Source organism: Carettochelys insculpta, chromosome 1 (genome assembly GCF_033958435.1).
Source record: "Carettochelys insculpta isolate YL-2023 chromosome 1, ASM3395843v1, whole genome shotgun sequence".
Classification (NCBI taxonomy): Eukaryota; Metazoa; Chordata; order Testudines; family Carettochelyidae; genus Carettochelys; species Carettochelys insculpta.
Window position 1 is genome coordinate 262,253,350 of NC_134137.1, and position 15,790 is coordinate 262,269,139.

The following is a 15,790-nucleotide window of genomic DNA, read 5'->3' on the forward strand; positions in this document are numbered from 1 at the left end:
CTCTTGCACCCCCAACAGCGGCCCTGTGCAGAATAGAGACACAAAAATTCTGTGAGGGCTGAAGAAATGACTCACAGTGAGAAACGTAAACATTTTGATCTGTTTAATTATGTTGTACTTTCATGAGGAGAAAATGTAGGGTACTAAAGGATCTTTAACCTAGTGGAGAAAGGCACAATAAGAGCCAATAGCTGGAAGCTGAAACTAGAGAAACTCCAGTTAGAAATATGGCACAAAAATTTGACGAAACATTGGAGCAAACTACCAAGGGAAGTGATGGACTCTCCATTTCTTGATGTCTCCAGATCAAGATTGGATGCCATGGAAGGCTTCAGTCAGACAAAGGCTCTTGGGGTCAGTACAGGCACAAGTGGGTGAAAAGTAATGGTCTGACGGACTGAATAATCAAAAGGTCCCTTCTGGCCTGAAACAATGATTCTATGAATGACACAGGTGAAAGAATATTCGGTGTCACAGGAATATGCCCCCCACCCTCCCGCTCAAGGTCCCACTTTGGCAACCCAACTAAGATTGGGAGAAAAAACTGACTGAGGCTCAAATCCCCAAGTGTGCCAGGGCAGGACAAAATTGACTTAGTAGGGCTGAGGATCTGTCCCTCAATGTCCACGGCATCCAGTGGCCTAGCAGACAAAAGGCTTTCAACACACCTTGGAGCTCCTCGCTGGCCCTAATTCACCTGCTGGCCAGAGAAAACCACAGTAGAACCTCAAAGATACAAACACCAGAGTTATCCTTCTACCAGACACCCTGTGAAACTAGATGTCATCAGTAAGGCAGCAGATCAGACAAACAAACAAACAATGACCTGCCTCAGGTCTTCAGCCATTGGAGAGATGGAGCTGCAGCTGCAGAGCTGTGGCGTCAGGTCTCTGGAAGGGCAAGGGACTTCTGACTCTCAGGAGCACCAGGGCTTGGGGCTTCAGACAGGGGAAAGAGCTGAGATGCAGGGACTTCAGCCCTGCAGCTCCATTTCCAGCTTCAGCCCAACAGGGGGTGCCTGGGTTTGGGTCTTCAGGGCTCCACTCTTGGTTTTAATGGGGGGGTGGAGGGATGCCAGGGCTTGGAGCTTCAACCCTGTGCTGGGTGCCAGAGCTGAGAACTTTAGCTATGTGGCAAGCACTGCGGCTATAACTGACATCCACATTTAGTTAAAGCCCTGAGCCCTGGCAGCATAACTCCCTCCCCCAGCTGAAACTAAGCATGGAGCCAGGGGGTTTCAGCCCCAGTCCCTGGCACTCTCTCATGGCTGAAACCAGGAGTGGAGCTGTGGGCTAAAATCCTGATCCCCAGCACCATGGTGAGGTGGAAGCCAGCCTGGAACCACAGAGCTGATACCCTTAACTCCAGTGCTCTCCCAAGGTCTAAAGCCCTGAACCCCCGGCTGGGAGCCCTGGAAGCTCCGAGGGTCAGTAGCCCCAACCTTCATGTCATGAACCCAAGAGCTTTCACCATACCAAGGGAGTTACTGGTTTACCCTCTGGCCCATAGCTGGCTAACACTATTCCTCATCACCAACTATGAGTGACTTGACACCCAAACACACAATGAGTTCTAGATCTGCCTTGCTCCAAGCAAAAGGAAAAGAACCAGCATCCAACTTACCCTGCGACCGGCTTCATTATTCTGCAAGTTCATGAGTGTGCGAGCCTGCTCCTCTGACCCCTTTGCGTAGTTCTTCTCTCTCTCCCTGGCATCCACGAACTCCTTGGCGAAACGGTAGCCATACTCCACATTATCCCCACACCCTCCCCATAGCCAGTCTCGGGGCAAGTCCTTGGGGCGGGCTGTGCGGCTGCAACCACAGGTGGAAAGCTCCCCTTCTCGGCAGGCACGGCTGATGGCATTCACCACTCCTGCAGCACTAACAGCATAGGTGAATGCGGTCTCTCGACTACCTGGGGGAGCAGGAGGAGGAAAATATTAACAAGACAAATCTCCTTTGACAAACACAGAACCCTTCCTGGGGAGACCTAACAGACAGTACAGCAGTGGGAAATAGCGTGAGCCCAGTGGCACAGGACATTTCAAATTAGGTTGAGAAAAAGATGGAATAACACACTGTAAGTAACAATCCTACACTGGCAGATAAGAGTTGGACAGGATGGGTTGCACGCCTCATTTTTTTGCAGTTAAAGAGCCCATCTGCAAGATTCTGACTATCCTATCCCAGTATTTTCAGTGTAGTCAGTACTGATAGCAAATCTGGCTCTCTGACACACCTGGGTTGGGACCAGGGTCTTTTTCATGGCCTGAGGTTGTTTACTGCTAATGACATACACAGTGAAAAATAAAACATTTAATGCTCTCTTCTTGGGAGGAGGTGTTATGTGTGGAGGAGCTATCAGTGAAAGGTTACTATTATTAATTTTATGTATTATTTGTATTCCAGTTGAACTTGCCCAGTTAAACACCCTGGAAGTGAAAGTCCTGTATCCACAGAAGTAACAGCAACAGCCCAAGCTTCCCTCCAACACGGGTCCACCAGTGTGTTTTAATCCTGACCTGGAGGGAATGCTCAAGAAGTGGGAGGGTAGTTCACTCTCCATACATATTTAGTTTTTGGCTTGCCTAGTGAGACTGCAAATAAGTGGTCACAAAGTGCAAGTAGGCCTTGTCTACACAAGAAAGTTACTCTGGTTTAACTAACAGTAATTTTAAATCAATTTAGTTAAACTGGGGCAAGCCCCTAAAAAGATAGTTTTATTTCTATTAAAACCTGTTTTAATTTCCTTTAGCTAAAGTGGATTAGGACTTGTCTCAAGACAAACTCAAACAAGCCGCTCTTAAGCCAAAGTAAAAATGTCCACACAAGGGACTATGCCAGTGTAACCATACCTGTATATCAGTATCACTGATAAAATGTTCTTATATAGGAAAAGCCTATGTTATCTGGTCAACAATTTTCTTGTTTAGACAAGGTCTTAGGGTCAATGTTTTAATTCCTCTAAGAATTTCCTTGCTTTGATGTTTCCACCTTCCTCTGCTCAAATTCTATATCTTAACTGTAATGTCTGTCCAGTTTAGGGTATAATAACTTTGGGCACGGATCACAGCTTCATCTGTGCATCGTACAGCATTAACAAGAATATTAACATTCAATATAACAGCAAGCAACCAAACTCAGACTCTCCGAGTCCTCTTTGTATGTTACCAAATAACCTCCAGGTCATACAGAGCTTGCCTGAGCTTTGTTTGAACCAGCAACCTAAGTATGAAAAGGTACAGATACAAAAGATCCAAAAGGTGCCAAATTCCAGTATCAAGCTGCCCCTTAATATTCGCAGCTGCATTAGGCCTGGTCTACACCTAAAACATAGTTTACCTTAACTACGTATCTCAGGGATGGGAAAAATTCACCCCAAGAGACAGGCAATGTCTATTCTGTATACCTTAGAGCAGCACAGCTGTACAGCAACAGCCTTGCCACTTTAAGGTATGCAGTATAGCTGCACTTTGCTCGCAGCCAAGCTCTCCTGATGTCAAAATAAGACCACCCCCTAGGAGCGGTCGTAGCTTTGTGAGCTGGGGAGCATCTCCCACTGGCAGTAGGGTGCCTTTTGTTAAACTTTTTGTCGATTAGGGATGTATTTTTTTCCAGACTACTGGCTGATAAAAATGTTAATGACAAAAGTGCAGTGTAGACATAGTCTTAGCTAAATCCACCTGAGAACTAGTGTAGACACCACTAAGTGGATGGAATAATTTTTTTCATCGACTTAACTACTGTTTCTTTAGGAGGTGAAGTTACCACAGTGATGGAAAATCTTCTGTCTCTGTAGCAAGTGTCCACACGACAGTAGTACAGCATCAACACTGCTGCTGTTGCACTGTAGTTCTTATAATGAGATATATCCTTAGAGGGTCACCAAAAATGGATATTTTAAAAATACTTGTGAAACATGCATCAGACCTGTAACTCCCCTCACCAGGACTGGCCTGGTGGCTTTGGGTGTCCTCATTTTCCAATCTGCACATCCCATGAAACCTCATTATTAGCAACTTATCACCAGTTGAGTGGTTAACGACCAGGGCAAAGGCAGGACTGTGAGGGGCACCTCCCTTGCAGAGAATGGTTTGTTGGAAAACTTTTCTAGCAAAATGCTAACAAGGACAAGACTTACCATATAAAGAGAACCCCATGAAACCCAGTGGTACAGTCATCTGTGACATTTTCTGTGGGACTACAGGAGAGCAGGAATCATTCACAGAATCACTTTCTTTTAAGCAAAATAAAATGTGCTATTATATCTGGCTTTGTTTTTTCCTACTTAGTTCATGTCAGCTGCTGTTATTGCACTTGTTTTCTTGTTTCAGAAGGCCTCAGAACAGCCTCTAAATCATGGGTGTCCAACCTTTTGGCTTGCCTGGGCCACATTGAGTGAAGAGGAATTGTCTTGGACCGCATATAAAATATATAATATAGTTAATGTATATAAATCACATAATAATGTTAAAAGTTTACGATCTTGTGGGGCCGCATGCGGCCCGCGGGCCACGGGTTGGACACACCTGCTCTAAATAAACTGTGAAAGAGGTCCACCTTCCAGCAGATAGGTATTTGTATGAAAGTATAGCATTCATGCTGCATCATATTTATACCACAATGCACAGGTAATGTGTGCGGCATCTGTGCTGTAATGCATCTGACAGATTTCCCCAATCTTTTGAATGACACCAGCCTCCCGCTTAGTCGTCTGTAAACCAGACAAGACCTCGGGCTACTTGTGAGCTAATTACGAAACAAGGTTTTGGAGCTGCAGATCAAGTTCCACTTGAGGTAAGCCTTATCCATACTGGTATAGTTTAAATCGTATAACCCCTGTTGCTGTGGACGCAATTATACTAGTATGGGGGTTGGCAACCTGTGGCTCTTGGTCTGTAAGGGTAATCTGCTGATGGACTGCAAGACATTTTGCCGACTTTCACCATCCACAGCCTCCAGCAGCTCCCAGAGGTGCAAACCTGCAGACAATCCACGTCAGCTAAAAGTCCCGCAGCCCAGCTGCAGATTACCCAGATGGGCTGAGAGCCAAAGGTTGCCAATCCCTGTACTAATATAAAACTGTTTATACAAGTGGAGTCAGAAGTGAGGGAATACCTTTTATTGGACCAACCTCAGTTGGTAAAAGAGACAAGCTTTTGAGCTACATGGAGCTTTTCTCCAGGACTCTTTAAAAACCCGGGACCAGCATGGCTACAACACCACTGCAACAGACAGCTATAGTATGCCATGTTGTAGCCTGTCGGTCTCATAAGATTAGAGAGACGAAGTATGTGAGGTAATACCTTTTACATTTGTGAAAGAAACAAGCTTCAAGCTTATACAAAACTGAAGAAGAGCTCTGTGCAAGCTCCAGCACTTCTTGGCACACTAAAAGGCATTAGTTTACCCATCTCATATCTCTAACGTACAGGTATAGTTCAGTCCTATACAGAGTGGGGAATAAGCTATACTGATACAAGGCACTTTTATATCTGTTATAGTGAAATCCACAGGAGAGGTTTTACCAGGTACAACTATATTAGTTTTAAAAAAATCACACCTCTAACCAACATGATTACACTGGTACAAGATCTGTAGCACAGGCTTTACAGCATGTTCAAATGAGGCAGCTGATGGGACCAGTGCCCTGAAAGTATAAAGTAAACATAAACCCAAGTTGCAAAATTCATATCTGGATTTCAAACCCTTTGAAGTTTGGTGGTGCTTGGTACACCCCAGATCAGTCATGAATTTGCAATTAGTTTCGGCTCAGAGTCATCTCTATGACAAAGCAAATATGTAGATCTGTCTATTGAGAATTTGATAAGGTGTAGCACAGTGATATCTGAACAGGGCCAGATTAAGAAAGGGTTTTTCAAAGGCTGTAGCCCCAGGCCTCAGACTAAGAGGGGGGCTTGCAAAAAGATCTCCAGGCCACCAAAAGTGCAGGTCTTCTCACAAGGCCCCTTTAGCTCGAGGCCAATGTTCCCTGTAAGCTGAATGCTTGGGCAGCCACCCAGAAAAGACTCAAATGCCACCCAGAATATGCTAGGCTCTGTTCCCAAATTCTCTTTGCTTCCCCAGATGTGTCAAGTCTGTCTTCTGTGCATGTGACATAAGCCAATGGGGTACTCCAGTATCTGCTTTATGGACCTTTACTGCCCTCCAGTGTTCACTGCAAAGTGTCAAAGCAGTGGGAATAAATCAGGGGCTTATTGAAATGTGGTAAAACAGATGGTAGGGGTCAATGGTGAAAATGCTGACTGGAGCTGTAGACTCCCCTTTCTGGACTCAAAGGCAAGCCAATCTCCACAACTCTTTTCAATGGAATTGCCTGGGATGGAAGGAAGTAGAAGCAGCACACCTGACCTTGGTGGAGACAACAAGGCAAAAAAAAAAAAAGATGGTTAAAAAGTATATTTCTCAATTTTTATGATGGAAACATGGTCTTTGTTGATATTTTTTGCAGAAATTTTCCAATTTGGACGACGGTTGTAATGCATATTAAATATTAAAATTATTTTTCTCCCTTTTTTTTCTTTTTCCCTGTCCCCACTGAAACAGAAAGGTAAGGCAAAAGGGAGGAAAACTAGCTCAAACCCCAGACATTTGTCACGGAACATACTGTTTATCAACCAGCTCTAGAAATTGTAGGGCTAAACTGTATACTAGGGAAAGCCCAAACTAGAGACAGCCCGGTCAGGAGAGAATGATTGAACTGGAGTGGGAGCAGAATATGGTAACCTGTCAAAAATACTCACAGTTGTAAATTCTTTATATTATATGTTTCTCTATCCTCCCCTCTAAGAAATGCACCCTTAGGAATGAATTAATTCTCTCTTACAGTACAGGGACCTATTTCTGAAGGATAATTTCTGTACATCAGTGATCAGAAATTGCTCCTTGCCAGACCAGCCTAGACCAAAACCTGTCACAAAGTTCAGAGAAACAGTAAGAAAAACAAGTATAACTCAAACAGTGAAAGTGCTGCACATGCCTGAAAAAAATTTGCATGCCAGCAGACTGCGTTACCATTGTAAAATACACAAAACCAAGGCAGACTTACTAAACGCAGACCCAGGCTATGTCTACGCTGCCACTTATGTCTGCAAAATATATGTTTCTCACAGATGTGAATATTCAACCTCTCTGAGCAACATAAATTATGTTGTTGTAAGTGGTAGCATGCACAGTGCTGTATCAGCAGGAGAGCTCCTCTCACTGACATAGCTGCTGCCAATCATTGGGGGAATTAATTATGACAAGGGGAGACCAGCTACATAAGAGAGCTTACAGTGTCACAGCTCCATCAGTACAGCTGCACTGATGTAAACTCTTTAGGGTAGATATAACCCAAGTAACAATAAGTTAGGGCCTACCATTCTAAGCTGTGGCCACTGTGTGAGGATGAGAGGAACAGCTAATATTCCCAGTGAGGAAATTCATCTGGTTTCCAGCCAGTGTTACCTCTAATTTCCATCCATGGGTGGAAGAAATTTTGTTATGTGCATCAAGGCATGTGCAGATGTGTACCACCAACAGAAACACATGCCGCTGGCAGTGGGTTCTGTGAGCTTTCTGCCAATCAGCTGGATGGCACCTGAAACTCTCCTGGGCACCCATCTAAGTGCTCAGCTTACCAGGTAAACTGTTTTCAGACTCTGTAAGACTCTGGAACAACATAAAGCAACTGGGATGCAATATAGAATTGAAGCTTAAAAGTTAAAAATGAGAGATAACAGCACTGTACAAAGCGAGAAAAGAATGACCTTAGAGCCAACATGTCACAGAAGGGATTGAAATGGCTTGCTTTCTACTTCAGTGTCAAAAAACATATTTCCCCAAATTATCTGAAATTATCGAAGATATTTATATACATAAAAAAACCAATTCAGAAGAACTGTGCCTAAGCATAGGAGGAAAAAGACAGCAGCAATAACATCATCCTAAATACCAGCTTGTCACTGACAAAGGGCAATTCTACTCTACAACTTAAGTCAGGCTTTCCTAGCTCAGGGGCGTGAAAAAAGACATGCATGCAAGCAATGCAAGTTACAGCAGCCTAAGCATTGGCCATGCCAGTGTTACATCTCCCACTGCCCTAGCTTCTGCCTCTCATATAAGTGGAGTAATTATACCGAGAAGAGAGTGCACTCCCATTGGCACAGAATGCCTTCACAACACACACTACAGTGACCCAGGTGCATTAGCGCAGCTACATTAATGAAAGAGTGTGTAGCATAGACCTGACCTCAGTAATAGACAATAAAGATGAACAATCATAACAGTCTTGACATTATCAGTCCTGTGCAAGACAGATCTCAGATTTACAGATTTCTAAATTTTTGGGAACACTTGTGTAACTCTTCTTGCCATTCCAAGTGTTCTCAGTTTATATCTGAGTGTGCGCCATCACGAGAAAATATTTCTATTTGTTCCAGGAAGGAGGTACAGAAAAAGCTAGTTTCAAATGTATTAGAAGTTAAGTTTTTAAACTGTGGACACATCACAAACCATGTCTGCACCAGCTGCCACCACACAAACACACCACTAGACACAGATGCACACCACCACACACACACCTAGCTTCTCTAGCCTAAATACCCACCACCACCCGTACCATAACTACCGGAAACATCGGCACCAACACTGCCACCAGACAACCAGCATTAACCATAGTATGGCCATCAGAGACATTTGTCACCACATCCACACAGACCACCACTGTTTTATCACCAAAACCCAACTGTTTTACCAGGATCACTTTATTAAAAGGATAGGGGAAGGGCCATTCTCTGTTTCCACCACCCCTTCTCCAATACTGATTTTGGCTTCTCATCGGGGTAACTCCCACCACGCACCCCTTTGTCTTCTGCTTATTCCTTGACCCCTTTTCCTCCACCTCTGGTTCTTGCTTCCCTTCTGTTCACACTGATTATGCACCCAGGTTTGAACTTGTCTCCTAACAACACAAGACTGTGATGAATGGAGTGGTACCGAAGAAGGGAGTGCCCCACTACATGGGACACTTCCTCAGCCTTTGTCCCTGTGGAGCAGCTGTAACGTCTTCTGGGAGCCAAAAATTTACCCCAGTCTTTGGATCCAGTTGATCAATGCCACCAAGGGCCTGTACAAACCAAAATGTGTAACAGGGATGGGAGAATTCTTGTTGTTTTATAACATCATTTCATTCTCAAACACATCCCTTCACAGCTAGATCATTTTTCATTCCCTGGAAGGCAGATGTTAATGTTTTAGGTTCCTTTTCCCCACCTGTTCTGTCTCCTACCTAGTGACTCAAGAACATAAGAACACCCATAGTGGATCAGACCAGTGGTTCATCTAACCCAATGTTTTTTAAATTGTGTTCTGTGGAACACAGGTGTTCTGTAAACAACTTGCAGGTGTGCCATGAACGTTTGGAAGAATACACTGATGATATGGATATTTTCTGTTACTAACACCCAACATAATGTTACTTCTTCATTGCTATGATACCCGATTAAATTACTTCATTTTGATTTTGCTGTATATGTTGCTGTTTCTTTGGATTGTGGCAGCAGGGAGGGGAGGTTGCTTGTTTTGTTTTTTGTTTTTTTTTTGATCTGACAACAATTTTTTGAAGAAAATTTTCATAGGTGTGCTGCATAAAAAATACTTTTGTTTGGTGTTCCATGGTCTCAAAAAGTTTAAGAAACACTGATCTAGACCAGTATCCTGTCTTCTGACAGGGACCAATGCCAGCTGCTTCAGAGGAAATGAACAGCACAGGGCCCTGAGTGATCCATGGTCATTCCCTGTCATCCCTTCTCAGCTTCTGGCAGTTGGAGATTTAAGGTCACACCGAGTATGCAGTTGCCACTCCAAACACCTTGGCCAATAGCCATTGATGAACCTATCCTCAATGAACCTATCATCTATCCTTCCCAGACAAACTTTTGGCTTTGGCAACATCCTCTCACTGTCCCTCTGGAGGAGCCCAGGACCCTGCACATGGCCCTGGGTTTGGTGTAGGAGGCTGCAGACTGTGTCAGGGAGGTGGACTCAGAAGGGACATGTCCCAGGCAAGGGAATGTGAGGGGGCCTGCGTATTCAGAGGGGGGAGAATCTGCAGGCTCAGTGCCATGGGACCAGCTCTCCAGCGCTGGTGCTGAACTCTTCCGCCTGTCTGTGTAGAGGGACCCAGCCTGTGGCTGAGCTGTCCTGCTCCAGAGCAGCGAGATGGGCTCGGAGAAGTTAAAGGGAGCCTGGCTGGGAGTCTCCAGGCACTGGCCTCAGGCCTGACGGTGGCAGCTTCTCAGCCTGCCCGGTTACACGGTACCCTGACTAGCGATGGGGGGAGCGCTGCCTGGGCTCTTGTGCGGCAAGCGGGGGTGGGGGGCTCCCGCGCTTTTAACACCTTCCCTTTAGTGTCCGGGCGGTCGGGCACATCAAACCGGCCGGATTTCTCAGCGGCCTGCCAGCGGATGGCTGCATATCAAAAGGAGCGGGGACAATGGGCCCCGCTCACACCTCCGGCCGAGCGCCAAGGGCCCGTCAATGCGCCTCTTACCGCCAGCGGGGCAGGAACTGCGCCCCCCCCCCACCCCCCAGGCAGGCAGAGCGGCTCCCCGAGGCGAGCGCTCCCTCCGGCAGGGGGCTCTGCGCTCTTGCCTTGTCCCCGCCGAGCCAGCACTGAGGCCGAACGCGTGCGAGCGGAACCCGCCAGGCCGCTGCCCCCGGCCCACAGCCCCCGAGAGCGGTGGCCCGGCTGGGTCCCGGCTCCCCGCGGGGGGGCGGCTTTCGCTGCAGATTCAGAAGCAGGCGCAGGGAACAGCTGGGCCCAGCGCTGCGCCGCCGAGCGCACCCCCGCCCTTACCTATTCTCATCACCCGGCCGAAGACTGAGGTGTTGTCCACTGTGCTGCAGTTCCACCTGCGCTGGCGGAACTGGAACTGGCACTCCTTGATGGCGTTCTTGGCTCCCTCCCCGATGTACGCCATGTGCTCCTGGTAGAGCTGGCAGAGCTTCCGCTGCCCTGGGGAGAGCCCCGGCAGCTGACTGCACACGGGCTGCGCCCCGATAATGTACAGCTCCGGTCTCTGCACCGGGGTCAGAGCCAGGGACCTGGAACCAGACAACAGCGTCAACAAAGAGGGAGGAGGTGGGGGTGGGAGCTGACCAGGGAGCTGTGATCCCCGCATAGGTCCAGGCTCCGCACGGCGCCCCCGGCCGCCGGGCCACTGAGGCCGGGCCGGTCTCATCCCCTGCCCCGCGCGGCTCTCCCAGATGCCGCTGGTAGAAGCGTTTGCCCCGGGATGGGACACAAAAAGCCCGTCGGGGTGCGGGGCGAGGCTTTGCCACAGGCAGTTCTCCGCTTCCCAGCAAGTGCCAATAAGCGCTGCCCCACCTCGGCCCACCCCCGTCTAGGGGCCCCGGGGTCGTTTGCCGAGAGCGTGGCAAGGACTAGGAACCTCCGTGACCCCAGCCGCCGCCGCAGCGGGGCAATGGCAGGAGAGCCCGGGCGGCCACTCTCCAGCCAGGCGGGAGGACGCGGGTCTCTCCCGGGAGGAGCCGGACCTGGAGCCTTCTTGCAGCAAGACAGCCGCGAAACCCGTCGATTCCCATCCCACGCCCCGGCTGCCTCCCCTCGCGCGGTCCGCGCCCCCGTAGCCCGGGACGGTGGCGACCTCCCGTACCCGAGGGGGACAAAGCCGGAAGCAGGGGGGCTGCAGACTCACCACCAGGAGTTGGCCTCCGCCGGGCTCTGGCTGCAGCTGCAGAGGAGCGCGGCGAGGAGCAGCAGCCGCGTCCCAGGCATAGTGCGCGTGTCCCGGCTGCGGCGCCCTCGGAAGAGCCCTTGAGCTGCCAGTGTCCAAGGCAGGGCGCCCTGCAGAAAGAGAGTGAGCCGGGCGGGCGGGATCGCTGCGGGGTCCTGAGCCGGGCAAGCCGAGCGCCCCCTCCCGCCGCTGGCCGGCAGACCCCTCCCCCGCCCTGCTGCTGCACCTCTGGCCGGCCGGCGGCACTCAGGGACCTGCAGGGCTTTTATGAGGGTCCATCTGCCTTTGATTGGTCCGCACGCCAGGCTCCCTGGGAAAGCCCCGCGCTTCCCGGCCGCTGCCACTGGGGCAGGGGGCGGAGAGGGCAGAGCCTGCAGCCCGGGGGAGAGGAAGAGACAGCGGTCCTGCGGGGGGCAGGCGAGAAGAGCAGCAGGCGCCCCCTACAGCGCAGGACCCAGCCCTTCTCCGCGCGCACAGCAGGGCGCCACCCCAGCTAGCCAGCCGGCTGGAGGTCCTGGGGGCAGCTGTGTGCCCGCTAGGAGCCTGCACAGCTAAGGAACAGGAGGGCCACCCGCCAGCAGGGGTGAGGCTGCTGGGGGAGCACTATGTATCCTGCAGTTCCCCCTCCACCGGGTCTTTCCCCTTTCTGTTCCCAGTCCTTCCGCGCCTCCTTCCAGCTGGAACAGAAGAGGCTGGATGGGGGCTGTTCTAGCCCCGAGGGAAAGACCCGGCCAGGGGCATTTTCGCAGTGGTGGAGGCAATGCAGAAACACTCAGGGCCCCAGGAGTCGCTAGGGCAGAGGGTGGGATCCCAGGCCCACTGCAAAGGAGCCGGATGTTGAGCAAACTCCTGTTTCAGGAGCGCGTGGGGACAACGCTCCATCCGACAGCGGAAACCTGAAGCCCTTCACCCAGCCCAGGCGGCTGACCTGCAGGGTGAGGCTCCGCAGAGAGGGGTCAAGGTGGGCAGGACAGCAACTAAGGGGCACCCCTGCGCCCCTCCAACAGTCCCTCTCCCCGGTCGTTCCTATCCCCCAGCAATAACACCCCCAAAGACACAGAGCCACGGCCCACGGAAAACGTACTCTGCACCAGGCATGCACGATACGCTGGACCTCTGCGCGCTACCGTAGCTTGTTTTATGGGCCCCCACCCAATGGGACCCGAGTGGTCTCAGTGCGCTGGGGGAGGGCGCCCAGGGACCTGTGTGGGTTGGCAGGGGGAGATCAAAGGCAGAAACTCTCCCTCCCCTTTGTCATGCAGAGCCGCTTCGGAAATGATCTGGTCTCTACGGCAGCAAATGAAACCCCCCACATAGTCCTCTCCTTCAAAAGGACCCTCTGTAATACCCCCAATCTCGTTCCCCCAAGGCGAAGAAGTCTGTGAGTGCACTGGCTGGAACAACGAGATATGGAGTAGAGATAGGGCTGGCACCACAGCCTAATGACTTTATAGGGGAAGGAGGGGAGCCGGTCCGGAGAAGAGGAACGAGAGAACAGCTTCAAAGGCTCCTCTTGTCCAAACACCCTTCCCCATTGCCTGCCCAACCCCACCAGGCAGCTCTGCTGCAGGAACATCCGGACAGAGCCTCACCAACCGGCTCCCAGCTCCCCAGGTAGACAAAACAAACAGTACATTCCCCCCCAACACACACCCCTCCAACCACTCCTGTCAGCTCCTCCTCCCTGCTCCCCCTCCAACCATCTTCCACCCCCAAGCTGCTGACAGACCTGCTAACTCATCCTCACCCCACCCCACCTGGGGAGCAAAGCAGCAATCTAGTCACACCATTCCAGCAGGTCTGCCTCATTCCCCACACAGCCGCATCTGGGCCCACACTAGAACACCCCTCCATAAATACTTCTCTGTCCCTTTTTAGGTTAAATGGGTGGCACCCACAAACATATGCCTTCCCCTCCAGCCAAGTCTGCCTCTTCCTGGCTACCACTGCTCCAGAGGAACCCAGGTGGCCACTGGAGTGAGCTGGAAAGGTCAGTCTGCCGCTCCTTACCCGTGACTGTCAAGTTATGCCAAAAACATATACATTCCAAGTTCTGCAAGTTACCTGCCTTTCATGCTGCCTCATAAACACCAGCAGGGATATTAATCACCAGATTCAGCAATTCATTCCACCCAAGGGTTTTGGGGACTTTTTTTGTTTAATCCAAATTCCTGTAGCTTGCTACCGTGAAGTTGCTGGGTTTGTTTGTACCAGGCTTCTCTGCCTCCACAGTTTAGATGTGCTCCACTTGCCGCTTGTGACCTGTCTCACCTGGCAGCCAGATGTGAGCCTGCCAGTGCCAAAATTAGCCTCAGGACAAAAAGGCCCTGTATGACTCAGTTCCCTGAAGAGCGGTAAGCCATGTTGCCCAGGCACAGCAGGATCCGTGTCTGAACAAAACACGAATACATTATTTATATCTTATACTTCTCCCCCTCCTTCTGCTTGTGTGCATTGGAGGGACTGTGAGGGTGTTTTTCACTACTGTTTGTCAGTGACATCAGAATGGAGAGTTTCTCTGTGGCAGTGTGGGGAGGAAGGAAGCTGTGGATTGTGTTCCCATGACAAACAAAACAAAAAAGCAGTCCAGTAGCACTTTAAAGACTAACAAAATACTTTATTAAGCTACGAGCTTTCTTGGGATAGACCCAGTTCTTCAGATCATAGTCTTACCAGAATAAACTCAATATTTAAGGCACAGAGAACCAATAATAGCAATCAAGTTTGCCAAATCAGAAAAATATTATCAAGGTGAGCAAATCAGAGAGCAGAGGGGCAGAAGGGGGAGTGGGGAGACAAGAATTAGATAAAGCATACTTTGCTTAATCTAATTCTTGACTCCCCCGCCCTGGGCTTCTGCCCCTCTGCTCTCTAATTTGCTTACCTTGATAATATTTTTCTGATTTGTCAACCTTGATTGCTATTATTGGTTCTCTGTGCCTTAAATATTGAGTCTGTTCTGGTAAGGCTATGATCTGCCGAAGTGGGTCTGTCCCACAAAAGCTCATCGCCTAATAAAGTATTATTTGTTCTCTGTGCCTTAAATATTGAGTTTATTCTGGTAAAACTATGATCTGAAGAACTGGGTCTATCCCAAGAAAGCTTGTAGCTTAATAAAGTATTTTGTTAGTCTTTAAAGTGCTACTGGACTGCTTTTTGTTTTGTTTGTCATGGGAACACAATGCCGAAGTGGGTCTGTCCCACAAAAGCTCATTGCCTAATAAAGTATTTTGTTGATCTTTAAAGTGCTGCTGGACTGCTTTTTTGTGTTGATAGTATATAGACTAGCATGGCTATCTCTCTGTTGCATGACAAACAATCTGCAGAGGTGGTGGGGTGTCACCCAAAGTTTTTGAGACAGCTGCAGGTATAAGAACCCCACTTCCTTAATGGAGTAGAGACTGAATATAATAAATAAGTGGAGCTCCCCTCTCAGCAACAGAAACAGAAAAGTGTGGGGGGAGGGTTTGCACCATGCAGTAATAAATAATTTGCTCATGCTAGGAAAGGAGTAACTGTCAATTTACCCATAACCAACACTCCCTGTAGAGTCCTGTGCTGGAAGAATCTAAGAGTGGTGTAAGCTGCCACTCATCCTCTTAACTCTTCCTGCTAAGAAGAGGTATGAACCTCTGTGAATAAGTGTAGGTGCATAGGTGCCATAGAAATCCAAGGTACAAAGGTGGAGCTACTTATCACAGCCTTTACCTGTGACTTTGCACCAGTAGCCTAATCTTTTGCACAGTTTAACTGTGAAGCTTAATTCCTTAAAGTTTATAAAGTTTGAGATACTACTTGAATAATAGGTGTTATAGATGTACAAACTATTCATTATTCATTAAACAATTGCTAATTATGAAAGGTTGAACAAAGCTGATGATTACATATCACAGTGAAATATGCTTTAATTTACCAGCAGCATCTCAATAGGTAGTAGTTAGCAGCAAAGCAGTCACCTCATTTTGAAGCACAGAAATAAAAAAATTCCCATGCTGGATCAGGTCATTGGTCCACTGTTCAATATCCT

At 48.9% G+C, this 15,790-nt stretch overlaps 1 protein-coding gene across 1 annotated transcript in view; it reads right to left on the minus strand.

Moving 5' to 3' along the window:
* Positions 1–15,790, minus strand: part of WNT5B (Wnt family member 5B) — a 102,581-nt gene that overhangs the window by 15,737 nt on the left and 71,054 nt on the right. The window contains exons 2-4 of the mRNA XM_074983773.1: positions 11,725–11,873; positions 10,863–11,110; positions 1,624–1,916 (exon numbers count right to left, since the gene is read on the minus strand). Of these exons, the coding sequence (XP_074839874.1) occupies positions 1,624–1,916; positions 10,863–11,110; positions 11,725–11,804 (621 nt within the window). The 5' untranslated portion in view covers positions 11,805–11,873. The remainder of the gene's footprint in view (positions 1–1,623; positions 1,917–10,862; positions 11,111–11,724; positions 11,874–15,790) is intronic.